Source organism: Zingiber officinale, unplaced genomic scaffold (genome assembly GCF_018446385.1).
Source record: "Zingiber officinale cultivar Zhangliang unplaced genomic scaffold, Zo_v1.1 ctg174, whole genome shotgun sequence".
Taxonomy (NCBI): domain Eukaryota; kingdom Viridiplantae; phylum Streptophyta; class Magnoliopsida; order Zingiberales; family Zingiberaceae; genus Zingiber; species Zingiber officinale.
In genome coordinates, this window is record NW_024589864.1 from 13,658 (window position 1) to 31,597 (window position 17,940).

General features: G+C 34.6%; 1 protein-coding gene across 1 annotated transcript; it reads right to left on the bottom strand.

Annotated features, from left to right (window-relative positions):
• Positions 1-1,719: 1,719 nt before the first annotated feature.
• Positions 1,720-17,840, bottom strand: LOC122036551 (prolyl 4-hydroxylase 1-like). Its single transcript, XM_042595902.1, has 12 exons — positions 17,407-17,840; positions 13,936-13,983; positions 13,049-13,101; positions 10,653-10,718; positions 9,345-9,419; positions 8,077-8,151; positions 3,371-3,441; positions 3,238-3,289; positions 3,049-3,135; positions 2,540-2,632; positions 2,312-2,404; positions 1,720-2,176 (listed from the first exon to the last, which is right to left on the bottom strand). The coding sequence occupies exons 1-12, from the start codon at positions 17,465-17,467 to the stop codon at positions 2,147-2,149; spliced, it is 804 nt and encodes a 267-aa protein (XP_042451836.1). The 5' UTR covers positions 17,468-17,840; the 3' UTR covers positions 1,720-2,146.
• Positions 17,841-17,940: the final 100 nt, after the last annotated feature.

Below are 17,940 nucleotides of genomic sequence, written 5' to 3' on the forward strand. Positions count from 1 at the left end.
TATAAATGGTGGCGTCCAAGGCAATCTGAAGATGGTGTGCGTTCGAGGTGAGCAGAGGATAGCTTCTGACGATCAGAGGTGTGCAGAAGAGCAGTGGATGTGATCGTGTGAGCAAAGGGAGAACATCCGTAGGGACGGGATTTGGTTTGTGGAAGAGTTCGAGAAGGTTCCGTGTGGTGATCTTCTCGGCGACAGCAGCAGCGACGTCTCCGGCGGTTCATCGGCGACTTCATCGACCGGCGTCTTCGGTTGCGGTTCTTCGGGAGATCAATGTGAGTGTTTATGGTTTCTGCATTATTATTTTAATTACTTCGTTTAAGTTTTCATGCTCTCAAAACTACCAACACTGACCACCAGTTTTGTTGTTTTCCTAGTTCAGTCCTTCGATTTGATCCAGAATTCCTCAAATGTACTGCAGAGTAAGTCATATACTGTCGCATTAAGTCGAATGAATGGGAGGAGCCTTGGCCATTGGCGTTTATGGCATCGCATTCGCAGGGCTTTCATAGATCCCACATGGAATGGGGCTCTCTCTGTCTCTGATCCTAGAAGATAGACAGACAGACGGACAAAAATCTCGAGTAGCGAAGGGAACTGTCAACTGTACCTCCTCTATATTGACACTCAGATCACCTTGCTTAACTACTCTGCCTTGCTGCGGTACCGTCCAAACATCAATGGAGGTATGTGAACTTAATAGTTTCATCATCGACTTCGAATCTCTTGACGAGTCTTTGCAGGATGTGGTGGTGAAGAGGCAGAGCATTCCAGCCTTCGGCAACTGGGACTACTGCAGCAATCTCCCCCTCACTCAGTATTTCGAGTCGGCTGCGCAGGCTGGCCTGGGCTGGTCCGAGGGTGCCAATTCCATGGCGAGGCAACAGCTGGTGATGATCTCTTCAAGTTGCCACCTCTGAGAGCTTCTTGTGGAGGGAGGGTAAGTAACTGCAGATCTCTCTTCAGTTAGCTCTAGGGAGGTAAATGAACCAAACGGTTCGCGAATTATTCGGAGCTCGGTTCGATAAAAAGTTTGTTCGAGTTCGTTCGTTTATCTTATCGAGCCGAACTCGAGCTCGATTTTGAGCTTGACAATTTTAACGAGCCGAGCTCGAGCTTAAGAATATTTGGCTCGTGAGCTCGCGAACATGTTCATTTGTAGGCTCACGAGCCAAAAAAACGAACCTTAAATCGAGCAAAAAAATAAACTCTAAAACAAATCAAAAAACGAGTTCTAAAACGAACCTTAAAACAAACTTTAAAACGAGCCAAAAAAAAACGAACTCTAAATGAGCCCGAAAACGAGCCCAAGCTCGATTAACAAATTAGGCTCGTTAACTATGATAATCAAGCTAATAACAAGCCGAGATCGAACTATTCACGAGCTTGATAATTCCAAATCGAACCGAGCTCGAGCCTTGTAATAAAAGTGAGATTCGAGCTCGAGCCGAGCTCGAGCCCGAATATAACTTAAACGAGCCAAGCTCGAGCCTAATACTGTTCGGCTCGATTCGACTCGTTTACCTCCCTAGTTAACTCTGTACCTCCAGGAACCTGAAGTTCCTTCCTGTGTGTCGTTTCTTGTTGATGGAGAGGAAAGCTCTCAAAACAGTTTTGAGGAGCTCTCCTTGTAGACTAGAACTGACGAAGAGGAGTTGACTTACTCTCTCCGTAGAGCAATTTTTCAATCCAAAACTCATTTGTCCTAAACAGCTCAAAGTGTTGATCAACAAAGAAGAGGACCCTATGGTATTTTTTTTTCTCTCTTCTTTTTCTCACCAAAGACGAGAAAAAGTCAAACAAGACGTCTTGACAACACAATTATATATGCTTTGGAAAATATGACATCTTTAAATCATCAATCAAATGATTTAATAATCTATTGAATATATAATAATATAAAAAAAAAACAAATTACATATACTTCGTATTCTTTCTTTTTCCGCGTAGAGGAGTTACCTAGCTAGCTATTGGGTGATGTCCTGTTATTTGAGTGGAAGAAGGCCAGGCAATGACTAAAGTTGCTATTATATTGTTGACTCATGGTGGATCTTTCATCAGATATTGAGTTTAAGCAAAGAGTTGCTCGACGTTGAGCACTACTAATTTGCCGTAGAGGATCGTTTGAATGCATCAGAAGTCCATGGCTTCATGGTATTCCAAAAGCCCCTCGCACTTCCTGTCATGTAACATTATACAAGTTCAATAATCAGCATCAATTTTGTTGATGTATGTATGCCCACATGAACATTTTCAGTTCCTACAACTCAACAAGGAACGTTTTATGTTCATTATGGTCTGACGAAGAACGTACCTGACTCATCCAGCTCGTGGCTGTCCACTTCTCCCCTTTAAGAACGGGGCAGCCTGAATGAAGGCTCTTTGGGTCTACTTTCCCGTTGAGGCCCTACAATTAGAAAAAAAAGAAAAGTAAGGCACCCATGTCTCTTCTGCAGAGTTCATGCATTTGTAGCAACGAGATAAAAGGATAGATTGCATTGACAAGTAGATCATTTCATGAAAGACGAGTGAGAAGGTGGACCATGTTCCAGAAAAGAAGTGCATCTCCCTTGTTTGGTTTGACACACAGTCCCTGCACAGTCACACCTCCACAGCTGCAGTTGCCAGATCCTGCCTGAAGAGGAAAATTTATGAAAAAGAAAAGGAATCATCAGCAGATTGATGCATGAGCTAGGAGGAGATTAGATCATAAGTGAAGCTCCCAGCAAAGTCTTTTCAAAGGTCACACTGTTTAAGTTTCATGAAAACAGTAGTAGTTTGAGATCCAGAACTAAATGGTGGATTAGATGGGTCGACAGTCTTGGAAGTAGCCTAGTTCAAGGTCTAAATTGTTTTACACTTGAGGGTGACAAAATAATAATAATAATAATAATTTTAGCAACTAATGGAAGATGGATCTAAATTGGTTTCCTAGAAGTGGCAAATTTTGGTTAACATTAGTTTGGTTTCCAGTGTGTAAGAGAATTTATTTTTTACAGAAAAACATTCTCCTAACAGAAACATGATGAGAGATAATTCATCACAACTAACCAATGGAAAGTATGTTTCGCCCCCTTCTACCACATTACTTAAATACATAAGCATCGTTGCTACACGTTGGCCTCCCTTCCCTAGTGCCTGCATTGAGGATTTGGAATGCAACAGTAATCCTTGGAGAAATTAAGGAATTGAGATGTAGATTATTATTATTTTCTTTTTTGACAAAAAAATATTACTTACATCTTCGGGCAGATAATCATGATGTATCAAGTAATACTCGGTGGGTTGGTACCTGTGCAACAGAGCATTCCTGATTATTATTTATCCATGAATATCCAATCCATTCTACAAGAATATTTTGAATTAGTGTTACCTAATTACATAAAGCGGCTCTGCATTTTCTTGTGGGACCTGAGTGAATATAGCAATCCGCTTTTCAACAGCCTTACAGTACCCAAAAAATCAAAGGTAAGTCAAGGATAAGTCAGATCTCGAATCAAAGTTGAACTACATAAAGAGGCAAAGAAAATTGGGCAAAAATTAAAAAGGCACCCCTTTTTTAACGAATCATCAAAGGGGCATCATATGTTGATTTATTATCAAAAGTGTGCCCCACCCCATATAAATGACACAACTGTCCTCCACTATAAAATAGTAGTTTATTCTCATTATTATCTCTCTCATATTTTTTCCCCGCCTAATCGACGCGTTGTAGCAGCTACAGTTCCAAAACTGCTATAACATGGGGAAAAAATTGAAGACTAAAATTGTTTGGAAAATTTAAACGATGTTTTTTTAGCCTGAAACCTGACCGTTACAAGTTCCATCCCATAACAAGTTGTACATATTTGAACGATCTTCAATTTGATATATTTTGCATCTCGTGATTCAACCCGAGTCAAAGAGTTATGACCTTTCAAAGTTTAAGGTTTAACATTTATCTTGTAGCAGCCATGGCTTTGTAAGAGCTACGAAATCATAATTGCTGCAACGTAAATGTTAAATCCTAAACTTTGAAAGGTCATAACTTTTGACTCAAGTTGAACTACAGGACGCACAATATATCAAATCGAAGTTCATTCCGAGATATTCGATTTGACATATTATGCGTCCCATGATTCAACCCAAATCAAAAGCTATGACCTCTCAAAGTTATAACTTGTAATTGTAGTAGCTACGGTTTCATAATTGATATAACGTGTATAATGATAAACTATAAGAGAACATAATTTTTTACTTAGATTGAACCACGAAACGCACAACATATCAAATCGGAGATCTCTAAATGAACTTCAATTTGATATATTGTGCGTCTTGTGGTTCAACCTAATCAAAAGTTATGATCTCTTAAAGTTAAACTTGTAGTTGTAGCAACTACGATTTCATAACTGCTACAACTGCGTTGCCACACAATTGTTGCAGTTACGATTTCGTAGCTGGTACAATATATATGCTCGGCAAACTTTAAGAGATCCAAACTTTGATTCATGTTAAACCATAGGACGTGCATGTCAAATTGAAGATCTTTAAACGAATTTCGATTTGATATATTGTGTGTCCCGTAGTTCAACTTAAATAAAAAGTTATAACCTGTTAAAGTTTAAGATTTAACACAAATTTTTTACTCAGGTTGAACTACAGGACACATAATATATCAAATCGAAGTTCGTCCAGATATCTACAACTTGTTATGGGGTGGAACCTATAACAATTAGGTTTCAAAGTAAAAAAAAACATAGTTTAAATTTTTTTCAGAAGTTCTGAACAATTTCAGTCTTAATTTTTTTTTCCATGTAGCAGCTATGAAACCGTAGTTGCTACAACAACGTGACAGCTCAGTTGTAGCAGGTACGATATTGTAGCTACTATAATAAGTTCGTAGTTGCATAACACGTCGATTTAGGCATGAAAAAAAACAAGAGAGATAATAAAGGGAATAAACTTTACAACTTTACAGTGAAGGACAATTGTGTTATTTTACATGGGGTGAGACACACTTTTGATAATAAATCAAAAGAAGCCCTTTTAATTTTTGCCCAAGAAAATTTGTACATCTATGAATTTTTTATGTATGTCAATCAGCATATTGTCGAAGAAGTAAACACAAATTAGTGAGGAGCACCTCCACGGGGTAAAGTGACATCAAAAGACTATAACACTTGCATAAGCTTCCACTACAATAATTAATTAATTAGTTATAAGAGTAATTTGAGATTGCTTCTGTCTTGGGTCATGCAATTGCAAGTGCCAACATTATTGAATTGTCATTTCTGACCATGCAAACACATCCTGCATTATAGAAATGTTTATAATCATGCCCCTACACCCTTTGCTTCACTTCATTCGGTTGTGTAAACATAAGTCGTGTCAATTCTACTTTTAGCTTTAGATGGTTTGTAACTTCCATAGATGAATTTTCTCGAATAACATGGTGGTTTTTAACAAAAGAGTGTCGCTAACTTTGTCTATCTTTTCTTCTTTCAGCATTGAAAAACAAGTTTGGCGCCATAATCAAGGTTCTACACAATGACACTAATAAAGCATATTCTCTCACTCTTTACAATCATTCCTATCAACATGAAATTCTTCATCAGTTTTCATCTTATATTTTAATAATTATATTTTACACATATATAATATAACTATATGCTTTCATTATAGTTGAGTGAAGCAAAAAATGAAACTTTTGAACGATTATATCAAAAATTGGATACAAAAGAAGGGGAAAGAGACATTTATAGAATAGCTAAAGTGAGAGAAAGAAAAACAAGAGATATTAGCTAAATAAAATGTATTAAAGATGAATGTAATAGGGTATTAGTAAGCGATGGAGAAATAAAAGAGCGGTGGAAGAGGTATTTTCATCAACTTTTTAATGAAGATTTAGGAGACCAACTTAACTTGGGTAATTTAATTAGGTCAAATGAGCATCGAAATTTTAATTTTTATAGTAGAATTCAAACTTCAGAAGTAAAACAAACTTTAAATGAGATGTATAATGGAAAAGCCGTTGGACCAGATGATATTCCAATAGAGGTATGAAAGTGCTTAGGGAAACAAGGTATTGAATGACTTACAAAATTATTTAACATGATATTGAAAACGAAAAAAATGTCTGATCAATGGAGGATAAGTACTCTAGTTCCCTTATATAAGAATAAGGGAGACGTACAAAATTGTGCAAACTATAGGGGTATTAAACTAATGAGTCATACTATGAAACTTTGGGAAAAAGTAATAGAAAAAAGATTAAGGAAGGAGACAACAGTGACAGAAAATCAATTTGGGTTCATGCCTGGAAGGTCGACAATAGAAGCTATACATCTTCTTAGACAATTAATTGAAAAATATCGGGAGCAAAAACAAGATCTACACATGGTATTCATTGACTTAGAAAAAGCGTATGATAGAGTCCCAAGAGAAATTATATGGCGAATTTTAGAAAAGAGAGGTGTTAGCGTAACATATATTGAACTAATTAAGGATATGTATGAGGATGTAATGACCAGAGTAAAGACTTCAGGCGGAGTAACTGAAACATTTCCAATAAAGATAGGGTTACATCGAGGATCAGCTCTAAGTCCCTATCTTTTTACACTAATTATGGACGAACTCACTGCGCACATTCAAGACACAGTACCGTGGTGCATGTTGTTTGCAGATGATATTATTTTGGTAGATGAGACACGTGAAGGAGTAAATGCTAAGCTAGAATCTTGGAGGGAAACACTAGAAGGGAAAGATTTTAAGGTTAGTAGATTAAAGACAGAATATATGGAATTTAAGTTTAGCAATATTAGAAGTAATGAAACAATTGTTAAGATAGGAGAGGACGAGTTGCACGGAACCGAAAGATTTAAATATTTAGGATCATTTTTACAAAATGATATAGGGATTGAGAGAGACGTCATACATAGAATACAAGCAGGATGGGTGAAATGGAGGGGAGCGTCGAGTGTTTTATGTGACCGTAAAGTACCTCTTAAACTTAAAGGTAAGTTCTATAAAATCGCAGTTAGACCTGCTATGTTATATGGAGCTGAATGTTGGGCTAAGACTCGAGCACACGAGCAGAAGATGAGAGTTGCAGAGATGAGGATGTTAAGGTGGATGTGTGGGCATACGAAGATGGGCAAAATAAGAAATGAGAGCATTAGAGAGAAAGTCGGAGTTGCATCTATTGAGGAAAAACTCCGAGAGACACGTTTAAGATGGTACGGACATGTACTTAGACGACCAATAAATGCTCCAGTTAGGCGATGTGAAACTATGATAAACATGCATATCAAACGAGGAAGAGGAAGACCAAAAAAGACTTAGTTAGCAACAATAAAACAAGATAAAATTTATTTAAATATAGATGATGATATAATAGGAGATAGAGCTCAATGGCGTAAAAGGATTCATACAGCCGACCCCACCTAGTGGGAAAAGGCTTGGTTGTTGTTGTTGTTGTTGTTGTTGTTATATGCTTTCATTATATATAACTATATGTAATTGATTGTATACAATTAATTAATAGTATTTATAATTAATATTGTATAATTAAGTAGCTCTATAATATATAATTAATAAATACCATATAATTCATTAATAACTAGTATAACATGTAAGTAAATGCAACTAATATATATATGCACTAACTAACTATTAAAGCAAATAACTTTTTTATTCGTATGCATTTATACCGGGAAGTAAATAAGTATCAAACCTATACTGACACAACATCAAAACTATATCATTCTAATCAAAGACCAATCTACTACTCAAACCTTCATCTGTAATAGGAAAGTTGGGTGTATTTGAATATTCTATATTCTTTAATAGCATCTATAGGTAAGTGAGTCTATCTAGAGGGTTGTGTGATGAATAATTCCCTATAACAAAATTCAATCAAGTTAGAATGAGCTTTCAGATCATATTCCGGTCAATATGAATACCCATCACACTATTAGTGAAATAATCAAGCGTCCATGAGTTCGAATTACCAGCACATATTCAATAGGAAGAGGAATTGTATTTCTAAGAACTGATAGTCCTAAAACTAAAAGACGACTCAAAATTGCAAGTAATACCAACCTGAATCATTGAGACTTTTGTTTGTCCAAGTGTTAGAAAGGTACCATAACTTGTTCGAATATCACTTGTAACTGCCTAAAGAAACAAGAATGAGGTGAGAAACATGGAACAATTTCTCAAGACAAATTCACAGGAGCAGAATAAATGGTTGATAGTTTTCTCTTTTAAAAAATAAACATTTGATAGGTTTTCAACAGCACAACCTAAACAGAAATGACACATTGACATAAACATTTGATAGGTTTTCAACAACACAACCTAAACAGAAATAAACGACACATTGACATAGGAAGTCTTATTTTATGGCTTCTTATTTTCATAAATTTGTTTATTAGAAAATATACCTAAGAAAAAAGGCCTCAGACATTGTATACAAAATAAATCAATAAACAATGTTCAAGTCAACCTACTAAAAAAATAATCCTGATAAAGAACAGGAGAAATGGGAAAAATTGCATATGTAACTCTTACACAAAATAATATTAAAAAATCTCTGTTACCAAGACTTGGTTATAAAAATCCAATACATGTATTGATGTGTGGCAAACATGGATGTTTTTAAAAAAAATTTGCACACAAATACACAATCAATAAAGTGTTAGAATTTGGCTAAGAGCATTGTATGAAGGAGGCAAATGAATAAAGGGGGCAAATGAAGAATCCAAGGATGGTAAAACATAGATCCTTCCATCCTAGCCAGTATGAATTAAAAAAAATTAAAATAAGATTACATCAGTATTTGGAAGAAAACAAACAGAAAAGTCATGCTACTTATTGTTAGACACCCATATACATATAAAATTAGTGACTTCAACTGAAAAAAATGTCGTGGGTAAAATGTTGTTAAAATAAAATTGACAAAACCAACAAGCGTGTTTATAGTCATTGACCTATCAGCACTTCCACACATTTATAGTCATTGACCTATCAGCACTTGCACTTTCCGGAGAATATGGTGCTGATATTATCAAGTTGTTTCTCATTCAAGAAGTAATAACACACATATTTATATATGTACATGTGTATATATTTGTATAATTGGACCATATAAAACCAACCATTTGTTTGAGTTTCAAGTCAGATCTAGAAGTTAAACCACCTCTGCAGATAACCTATCCTCAAGTATTAAAACAGTATGATGAATGATGCAAAAGAATCAAATAGTAAATACAATAGCAGATAGTGTTAGAATAAAACAGCATAAAGTAAATAAAAAAAAGGCTAAGAAGGTCCTGTTTCATGTATATTTTATGAGAATGAAAACTTACCTTCCCTGTTTTAGTATCATGCACTTGAGAAGCTTGGAGATGAGGCTCAGCAATTGTTTTAAGATAATCACATTCCTGTAAGAGTAACAACACAGCTCTGAGAAATGTATGACAACCTTCAAGTCAATTCAATCAGACTTGCAATATCCATTTCTGTATTGACAGAAAATCATAAGAGCATCCCTAATTGACCATATCATCAAAATTCAAAAGGATGCCCCTCTTTCAAAAGTTATCAAAAGAGTACTTGCCCATAATTTAATTCCCGAACTAACTAGCCTTGTGTCCTCCACCTTGGAGCAACTTTGGTTAAAGTTGCATTACCTTAAAGCAGTCTTGATCAAAACTAGTGCAACTTTGGTCAAAATTGTACCACTGTTTTTTTGTTTGTTTTTTTTTTCTTTCTATTTTTTTTTTTGATACACTAATTAGAAGAGAAAACAAGGAAAAAGAAGGAAAAGGAAACAAAAACAAAAAAAATCTTTAAAAAAAAAAATCAACCTATATAATGTCTAAAATTTCATCTCCATTCTTGACTAAAGAAATAACCTCAATAACACAAATCTCTTTCTTATCTATAAACACAATATCTTACCTACCCACCTTGGAGCAACTTTGACCAAAGCTACACCATCTTGGAGCAGCTTTGCCAAAGCCGCTCCAAGATGAAGCACACAGGAGTATTTTGGGCATCAATTTATGGGTGAGGCATTGTCTTGATAATTTATGAAAGAAAGACACTCTTTTGACGATAAGAATAATTAGGGGTGCCCTTTTGATTTTTTGCCTTTCTACCTTACATAAAAAAAATAATGGCAAAGTCCTATTTATGTTGGGAAGCAATGAGAGATCAACCATTCAAGGTGTACACAAAAACCTTATAATAAAGAATTTACATAAAAAATATTGGATGCATATAATATTTGTTAAAATTTATAAGCAAAATGCAGGAATGCATAAAGAAGTGAAGAGGTGGAAATATAGAAGATATGTTTCCCTCCCAGATCTAATACTGTTATTTTATTTTCAAGAATATAGCACAAGGGGTGGACAAACACAGTGGATAAATACCAACTTCTAAAATTAGTGAACCAAGTTGATTATGATTACAGGAACTTGGTAACTTTGGCAAGGACAAGGATCAAAAGAAAAAAAAAATCCTGACACCAGCAATGCACACCATACATGCTATGCCCTATCCCATTTCCGTCCCCTCAAAGAAAAGAAAATCTAAAATTTAAATATACACAAAAGATGAAATAAAACATTATTGAGAAAAAAAACATCCTTGGAAGGGAAATGTGATACCTCCATGGTTAAGAAATTACGAAAAAGAATAATCCGTGGTGACCAGCTGAGAATTTCAGGTTTTACCTAAATAAACAAATAAGAATATCAATGTAATTTAATGGGTATTACAAACAAGACCATAAGAGGAACTATGGCCCAAATTTAGCTCTAATTGAGACAATTGGCACACATCTGATAATAAGAAAGCATTTTGGGCTAGCTGCACCAAGTGGCTAAATGCTCAGACCTAAATAACCTTTAAGATTGGAAAAATGTATAAAACTCAAGATGATGGAGCTGTCAAAAAGACAATTTCAGTTGTTAAAAATTGGAGAACAAGTTAGCCAATTGCTTAGACATGTTAAAATTACCACAAGCTTTCAAAAAATATAGATTGTCCAACACCCACAGATTGCCAGTAACTTAGAAAATTGTTTGTCATAGCCAATCATTCCTTGTAAGTGTAGAAGCATGTTGCAACTCCATGAGGAAGTTAGGGTTTCTTAACCAAGCAAACACTAAGATCTATTGTTAAATTCTTTTATTCATCACCTAACACCTCTTAGCTTAGGTAGTTGAGCATGAAAAATAAACTACAAGATCCAAATGAAGAAAATTGTTTAATATATCATATCCGTGTCATTTCCTTCTATTGTTGATTTTTTTCATATTATCTTAAATAGATAGTTCTAACTAGTGGCTATTTTTCAACATTCCACACTATACAGTTCAATGTGGTCTCATTCAATGTTGGAGGGTAGATGAACTACACAACTTTAGATAGTCTGCATATACTCCACTTGTATCAAATGAGAGAGGCATGGTAGTGTTGGCTCTGCATGTTGAATTGGAGTGAAGGCCCTACTCCATTCCAAAATTACTAGTGATTTAGGATGACGACAAAAGAATAGTCCATAATCACAAATTGATTCCAATTATAAAGACTTAACATGCCCAGCATTATCACAATCATTATTATTATTATTATTGGGATTATGTACCATATTCGCTATTACTATATTAATCGTTATATCTTCCATATATTGTCCATGTATTTTGTATAAATAAGCATGTTAATCTACAATCCTGAATCAAAAAAGAAAGCAAATTCTTTTCTTTTTTTCTATTCTCTTTTATGTGCTCTATCAGGGGACCCCCTCTTAATATATAGACATAATCAACCACCATACTTAGCTTTCTAGGACTAATGAATATGGAGTCTCAGAAGTAGTGATCTAATGCTAATACAATGTTGAATTAGGGTGAAGCCCATTCCATCCAAAGATGACTAGTCAGTTGGGATGGGAATACCCTCGTTATGTATAGACAAAATAAACTACCACACTTATATGCGTGAGACTTATTAACAATACAATGTACACATTGGTCTCTTTCTTATACTTTGAATTTTGGACTAAGTGGTTAGTTAATCAAGTATTGGGGGTTTGCTTCCCACCTATGTCAAAATGAATATCTAATCAACTCATGTATTGGGAGCTCAAAGTTAATCAAGTCAAATGCCCCACCACACATCAAGAGGGGGGCTTAACAATATAAAGATATAAATTGATCAATTTCTTAATAGCTTGAGATTTTTGGGATAATGGTTAGTCAATCAATTTTAGTAGGACTAATGGTTGCAATACCTTCAATCAAAAGATGACTAACTCCATCTAAGGACTGCATGTTTGAGATGACCCATTAAGAAAAACTAGTTTACAGAAGGATAATTTAAATCTTGTAATGACTTTTGGGGCAATGACTAGAACTTGTATGCCCTAGCTATTTGAGCCTGCTATATGAATCTTATCCTTCATTGAGTTTTAATTATGATTATCATTATATCATCAACAATACTCAAATAATTTGGTCGTTTTTAGATAAATTAAATATAGCTATCTCCAGTCTCTCACTCAATCCCTCGCAACTTTCAGCTAATTCATTCTTCAAGTGAAAGCAAGCAGATGGACAAATATCCATGTTAATTTTGTAGGCCTTAACAGAATTTTCACTTCTAATATTCAATTATGGAAAACCAAGTCATTGTCCAGTTAGCTTCACAGACCTGGATGACCCCCATGACAGTGTGCATTATAGGAAAGAAACAAAAATTGGATGCTAAAACTTGAAATCAATCTAGTCCATTAAAGATCTAAATAAGAACCAACTATGTTCTTCGGCTTTTTATCATCTGCTCTACACAAGGTGAAGGTCATTTTTGCAAGAAACTAAAGTCATTAAAAGTACTCGCAAGTCAGGAAAAACACACCATCATCATCATATTTGTCCCAATTATTTTTTCCCAAAAATTTGGGGTTGGCTAGATGATGTTAACAAAAACTATTTTATAAAAGTAAACAACAAGGAAAGGTGAATAAGTATTTCATCATTTTTGAAAGGAAACGAAAGCATACCAGACCAAGATGAAGGAAAGCAGATTGTTTATTGGACACCCAGGGAGAAGGGCCTAGGACAAAGAGTTTGTTAAGAAAGATTGGAACTTTGCTAATAGTATATGATACTAAATCAATAAAAGCTTCAACTCATTGAAAAACGAAGATCATTTTGCAAAATTCTTTCACTTACTAGGATTTTGCATTCCTCTAATTTATGTATGTGAAGGTGGACACAAATTCTTAGATATTACCTAGACTATATATATCAATAATTATGTGACTTTGAAAAAACATTTGAATGAAAATAACATGAAACCTTAATCATACACCCTCTGAAATGTAGAAATTCGTTAAGCAACATTATAACAGTGACCAACACTTTCATCTAAAAAAAAAATTTTGAAAAGCACACAACAGTGGAAAAATCATCACTGAGAAAAAAAACAAGATTGACTAAGATATAAATACGGAAATAGTTTGAAGTTAATGTACATGGTAAAGACAAGTTAGACAACTACTACCACGCATATCACATCACTCTTCCTTAGCTAAATATGTCATCTTATCTAGTAATTGAAATCTAACATAATTAGGAAGCGTGTGAAACACCCTAAGTTTTCACTCTAGAACAAAACTTGGATACTGGAAAGCTGTATAACAAAATATATAGTTGCAGTAGAAGAGAAACTTGGTTTGTGTTAGCTTTAAAAACTAGCATAAACTTCATGGACGTGTTAAGAAATTACATGGTTATCTTACTATAGTCACACAAAATAATTCTACCTGAGAGATTAGGGAGTATTTAAACTAAGAATTTTTTAATACAACAAAGGATGCTCCCTGAGAACTTCAATTAAAGCATCAAGAGTAGATTAACTGCAAGCCCATTCAAGAAGAAATTATACCAGATGACTTTTCCAAATTCAAGAATTGTAACAACTGGAGGAAAGCACCTGCAGGCATTACAAGTATGAAATCACTTAAAGATTGAATCATGCAAATTAAGAAGATCGAAAACAGCTATTCTATTGTCTTAACTTTACAGAACAATAAGATCATTTGTTGCTTGAGACAAAGTAATTGTTTTAGGAACCCCAAGAACAGAGTGGAACTCCTTTGAGTGCTTACATGAAGAGTGTCTCCCCAATCAAAATCATTGAGGAAAAGGAGAAAGAAATAAATATCCATTTAACATAATCATAACTCATATATGGATAATTATAGTATTAATTAATTACAGAATCTATATATAATTATTTGTTACAGTATTAATTAATTAAAGTACTAAAAAGTAAAAACTAATTCTTGAAATTGGTTAATTGATAAACTTATCAAGAATTAACTGATTACAATAAATTAAATATATTAATTGATTAAAATAACTTAATTTTATTGTTTGATTAAAATTGATTAATCAATTAATTAACAATTGATAAAACCCTAATTTAATCCATGGTTAAAATGGAATTTACTCAAAATCCAGGATTGAAACTAAATTTACTGTAAAATTTGAGGTTCAACTAACCCTAAACTAAAATCCAGAGATAAAAATAAAATTTAGCCTAAAATCCAGGTTAATGAAATTTGTACTAAAATCAAAGGGTAAAGTGAAATTCATTCTAAGATATAAGGTTAAAATGAAATGTACCCTAACATTAGTCAATTAATCGATGAGGAAGAGATAAAACAATAGAAACATGTACTTCTTTGCTGAAGCCTTTGTGGTGATTTTGACTCACGGTTGCAAATTTTGACTCTAATGACGAGGCAAAAAACCCCTCTTATAAATTTACCTCACAACTCCGTGACTAATAACACTTGATTCCTCCTTTGGATTTTTGTCGAGTACCTCCCTCCTCCATCCAACTCCTTGATTCTTTTTTGTTGTTGGTAACTTGGTATGCTTTCATTCCTAATTTCATCTCAATTTATAATGCGTCGTCTTCCTCTCCTTTCCCTCTGCATGACCAACTAAATCATTTGAAGACTCATGGGATAAACTATAATTGATTCGGCTAGTCATCCTTTGTATTGACTAAGACTAATTTGTACTACCTAATCCTTCTCGACATGGGCAACACTATTTCGACGCAAATGGAGTATGACATTTCATTTGAATCACCTTGTTTTGTGTTTCATCCAAGGAACAAAATGATAAATTCAATCTACGTCACCTAGCACGACGAAATTCAAACATTCGTTAAAACAATTAAAACATGCCTTATGTTTTTATATATATAAATATAAAGAAATAAGATCATGATAGAACTTTGGACAAATTAATAAATAAGTTCATTTATAAATTGTTCATGAATTTTATTCATAAACATGAATGAAACGAACTGAACACACAAGTGTCCGAATGTGTTTGGTTATTTTCTTTTTTAAAAGGACTATCAAGCTCGTTCATGAAAGCTTATCACTAATTCATCAAATTAAGTAGTCCTCTCTACCTCTATATTTCATTAATCAATTTAAAAATTAAAAGTAGGACCCTGATATGAATGATATTTACATTTAGGTTCCTAGTTTCACAAGGAGATAAATTTAATGTCAAGAATAAACAAGAAACAAGTCATATGGGATGATCAAAGTAGAATGTAGAGCAATAAATTGGCTACATAATATATTATGGTTTGTATTAGAAGTCAAACAAACCAAGTGCATGAATTTATAATTTGATTATCTACTAACTATATGTATTGCTTACAATCCAAGGGTACTAGCATATCAAACGTATGAATATATCTTTACTTTGTGATAGGAAAAGTATATCCTCCCTAACATATGAATGTGTTTAGTTTGTAACAAGAAAAATATATCCTTCAATTGTGTGGCTATGTATAAGTAACAAGCATGAAGAACTATGGATACAAGGGAACTCATCCTCATAAAATATTTGTTTTGTTGAAGGGTGGTAATTTAAAGGAGGTATATATCCTAGATTTTCTATACATTATCTTTAAGGTCAAAGTGTGAAAATATCTAGAATGAGTGACTCTATTAGATCATGATGGTGTCTAATAACGATCATTGTATCTTATTCTAAAACTATCTCTAGATCCACACAGGGAAAACTATGAAGTTGTTATACAAGTTGGGCACTATAGATGAATGAAAGCTCATATTTTCTGTTAAATCTTTTCATAAGTCCACAAAAATTGGACATTTCACAAATATCACCCATCTCATAATTCTTTGATAAGAGAAACATGCTTCCTCAACCCAATATAACCTTTATTAACAATATAGATATATAAATTGGTCTATTTACTAACAACTCAAGCTTTTGGTATACGTTGTAAACCATTTTTTTTTTTTGTTTTTTGTAATCCAGGTATCCAATGATCCACATACCATTACTGCCCAATAGAACTAGTGATCAAATAACAACAACTGATACAAAGAGGCCCCAATAATAACAATAAAATCAAGAACTACCAAGGTGGCGGTCAACTGAGTTTTAGTAAACAATATGCTAGCAATTACATAAGGGTGCTACCTAATTGTAATCCACCTACACTAAACTTCAATGGAGGTAAAAATCAGTGTCAAAATTTGTGATAACTTTGGAAATTGAACCAAAGTTTGCTGGTCACACGTCATACCTAAACCTAAACACCTACTGTCCAAATCTCATCCATGTCAACCGGTAACTGGCTCTTCTTCTATAGATTTTTCTTAATATTGACAGGTCATTGGTGCTCTACAGTATCTTTCGCAACTTTGGTCGAGTGCTAAGAAAGTTATTTGCTACCTCAAAGAAACTATCAACCATGTCATACAATTGCTAAGCTCGTGGGGTTCAGAACTTGCTATGAGAACTTAGCTTCTGTCTGATTGCTCCACCAACAATTGGTTGTAAATAATATTGGCAAAACTTTATCCATGTTAAACTATAGTTTTTCACATCAGTGCATTAGGATTGATTTTCAGTTTATTCGGTCTCAAATTCAAAACAAGTAACTTTGTTCTGTTTCATATGCATTATGTTGATCAACTTACAAATTCCTTCACTAAATCTCTTAGCCGCACAGCACATCAAAATCAGTGTTTAAAGATTGGCCATGCCGACAATATGTCCATTTTACGAAGGCATAATAGAGATAAGAAAAACTTAGCATCAATTACATTGTCATACTCCCTTTTTAACTTAATTCTCATTTATAAAATTCATGATTCACAATAAGTTCCAATAATTTTGTACCTAACATAGGTTCACATTGTCGTACAAATGGGAACCTTTCTTCTCTCTACCTAGGCATTCTTTATAAATAGGACCGGAAAGATAGCATACATAGCGATTCTGACCACACTGACCACGATTTCAAAAAATGATAACAGTAGGAAAAGGGAAAAGGGAAAAGGAAACGAACCCAGCATCATGCCGACGGTGATGAAGGTGAGGAACAGGATGACACACACGGATCGAACCATCCTCGCAACCACGATCGACCACCAGAGCAGAATCGCCTACTCTCTCCCTCTCCTCCGCGCATAGATTGGAGAAGAAACGGCGGAAGAGCGCAAGGAGGAGGAAATGATTCATGTTCGGAGTCGAGTAACGCCGACGTTGCTCAGCCGGCGAATGTTTCGGAAAGGGAGTTACGAAGAATTTTTGAACGGCAAATGGGATCGATGGAAGCACTTTTTGGTAAGGAAATGATCAAATTATGCCTATGATCCTATTTCCCATTTCCATAGGCCGCTGCTCGGCGTGCCGGGGTTCTGTCTGCGGAGGGACGCGGACAGCGTTCGGGGAAGAGGGCGTACGGCACAGGGCAGGGATCCTCTGTTATGCTGGCCAGTCCTAGACCCCTGGTGGGATTTTCTATACCTTACCTATTAAATAGACATGTCTAATTCATCCAACCAATAAGTTTACAGACCTTCAAAAGAATCTTGCCTCA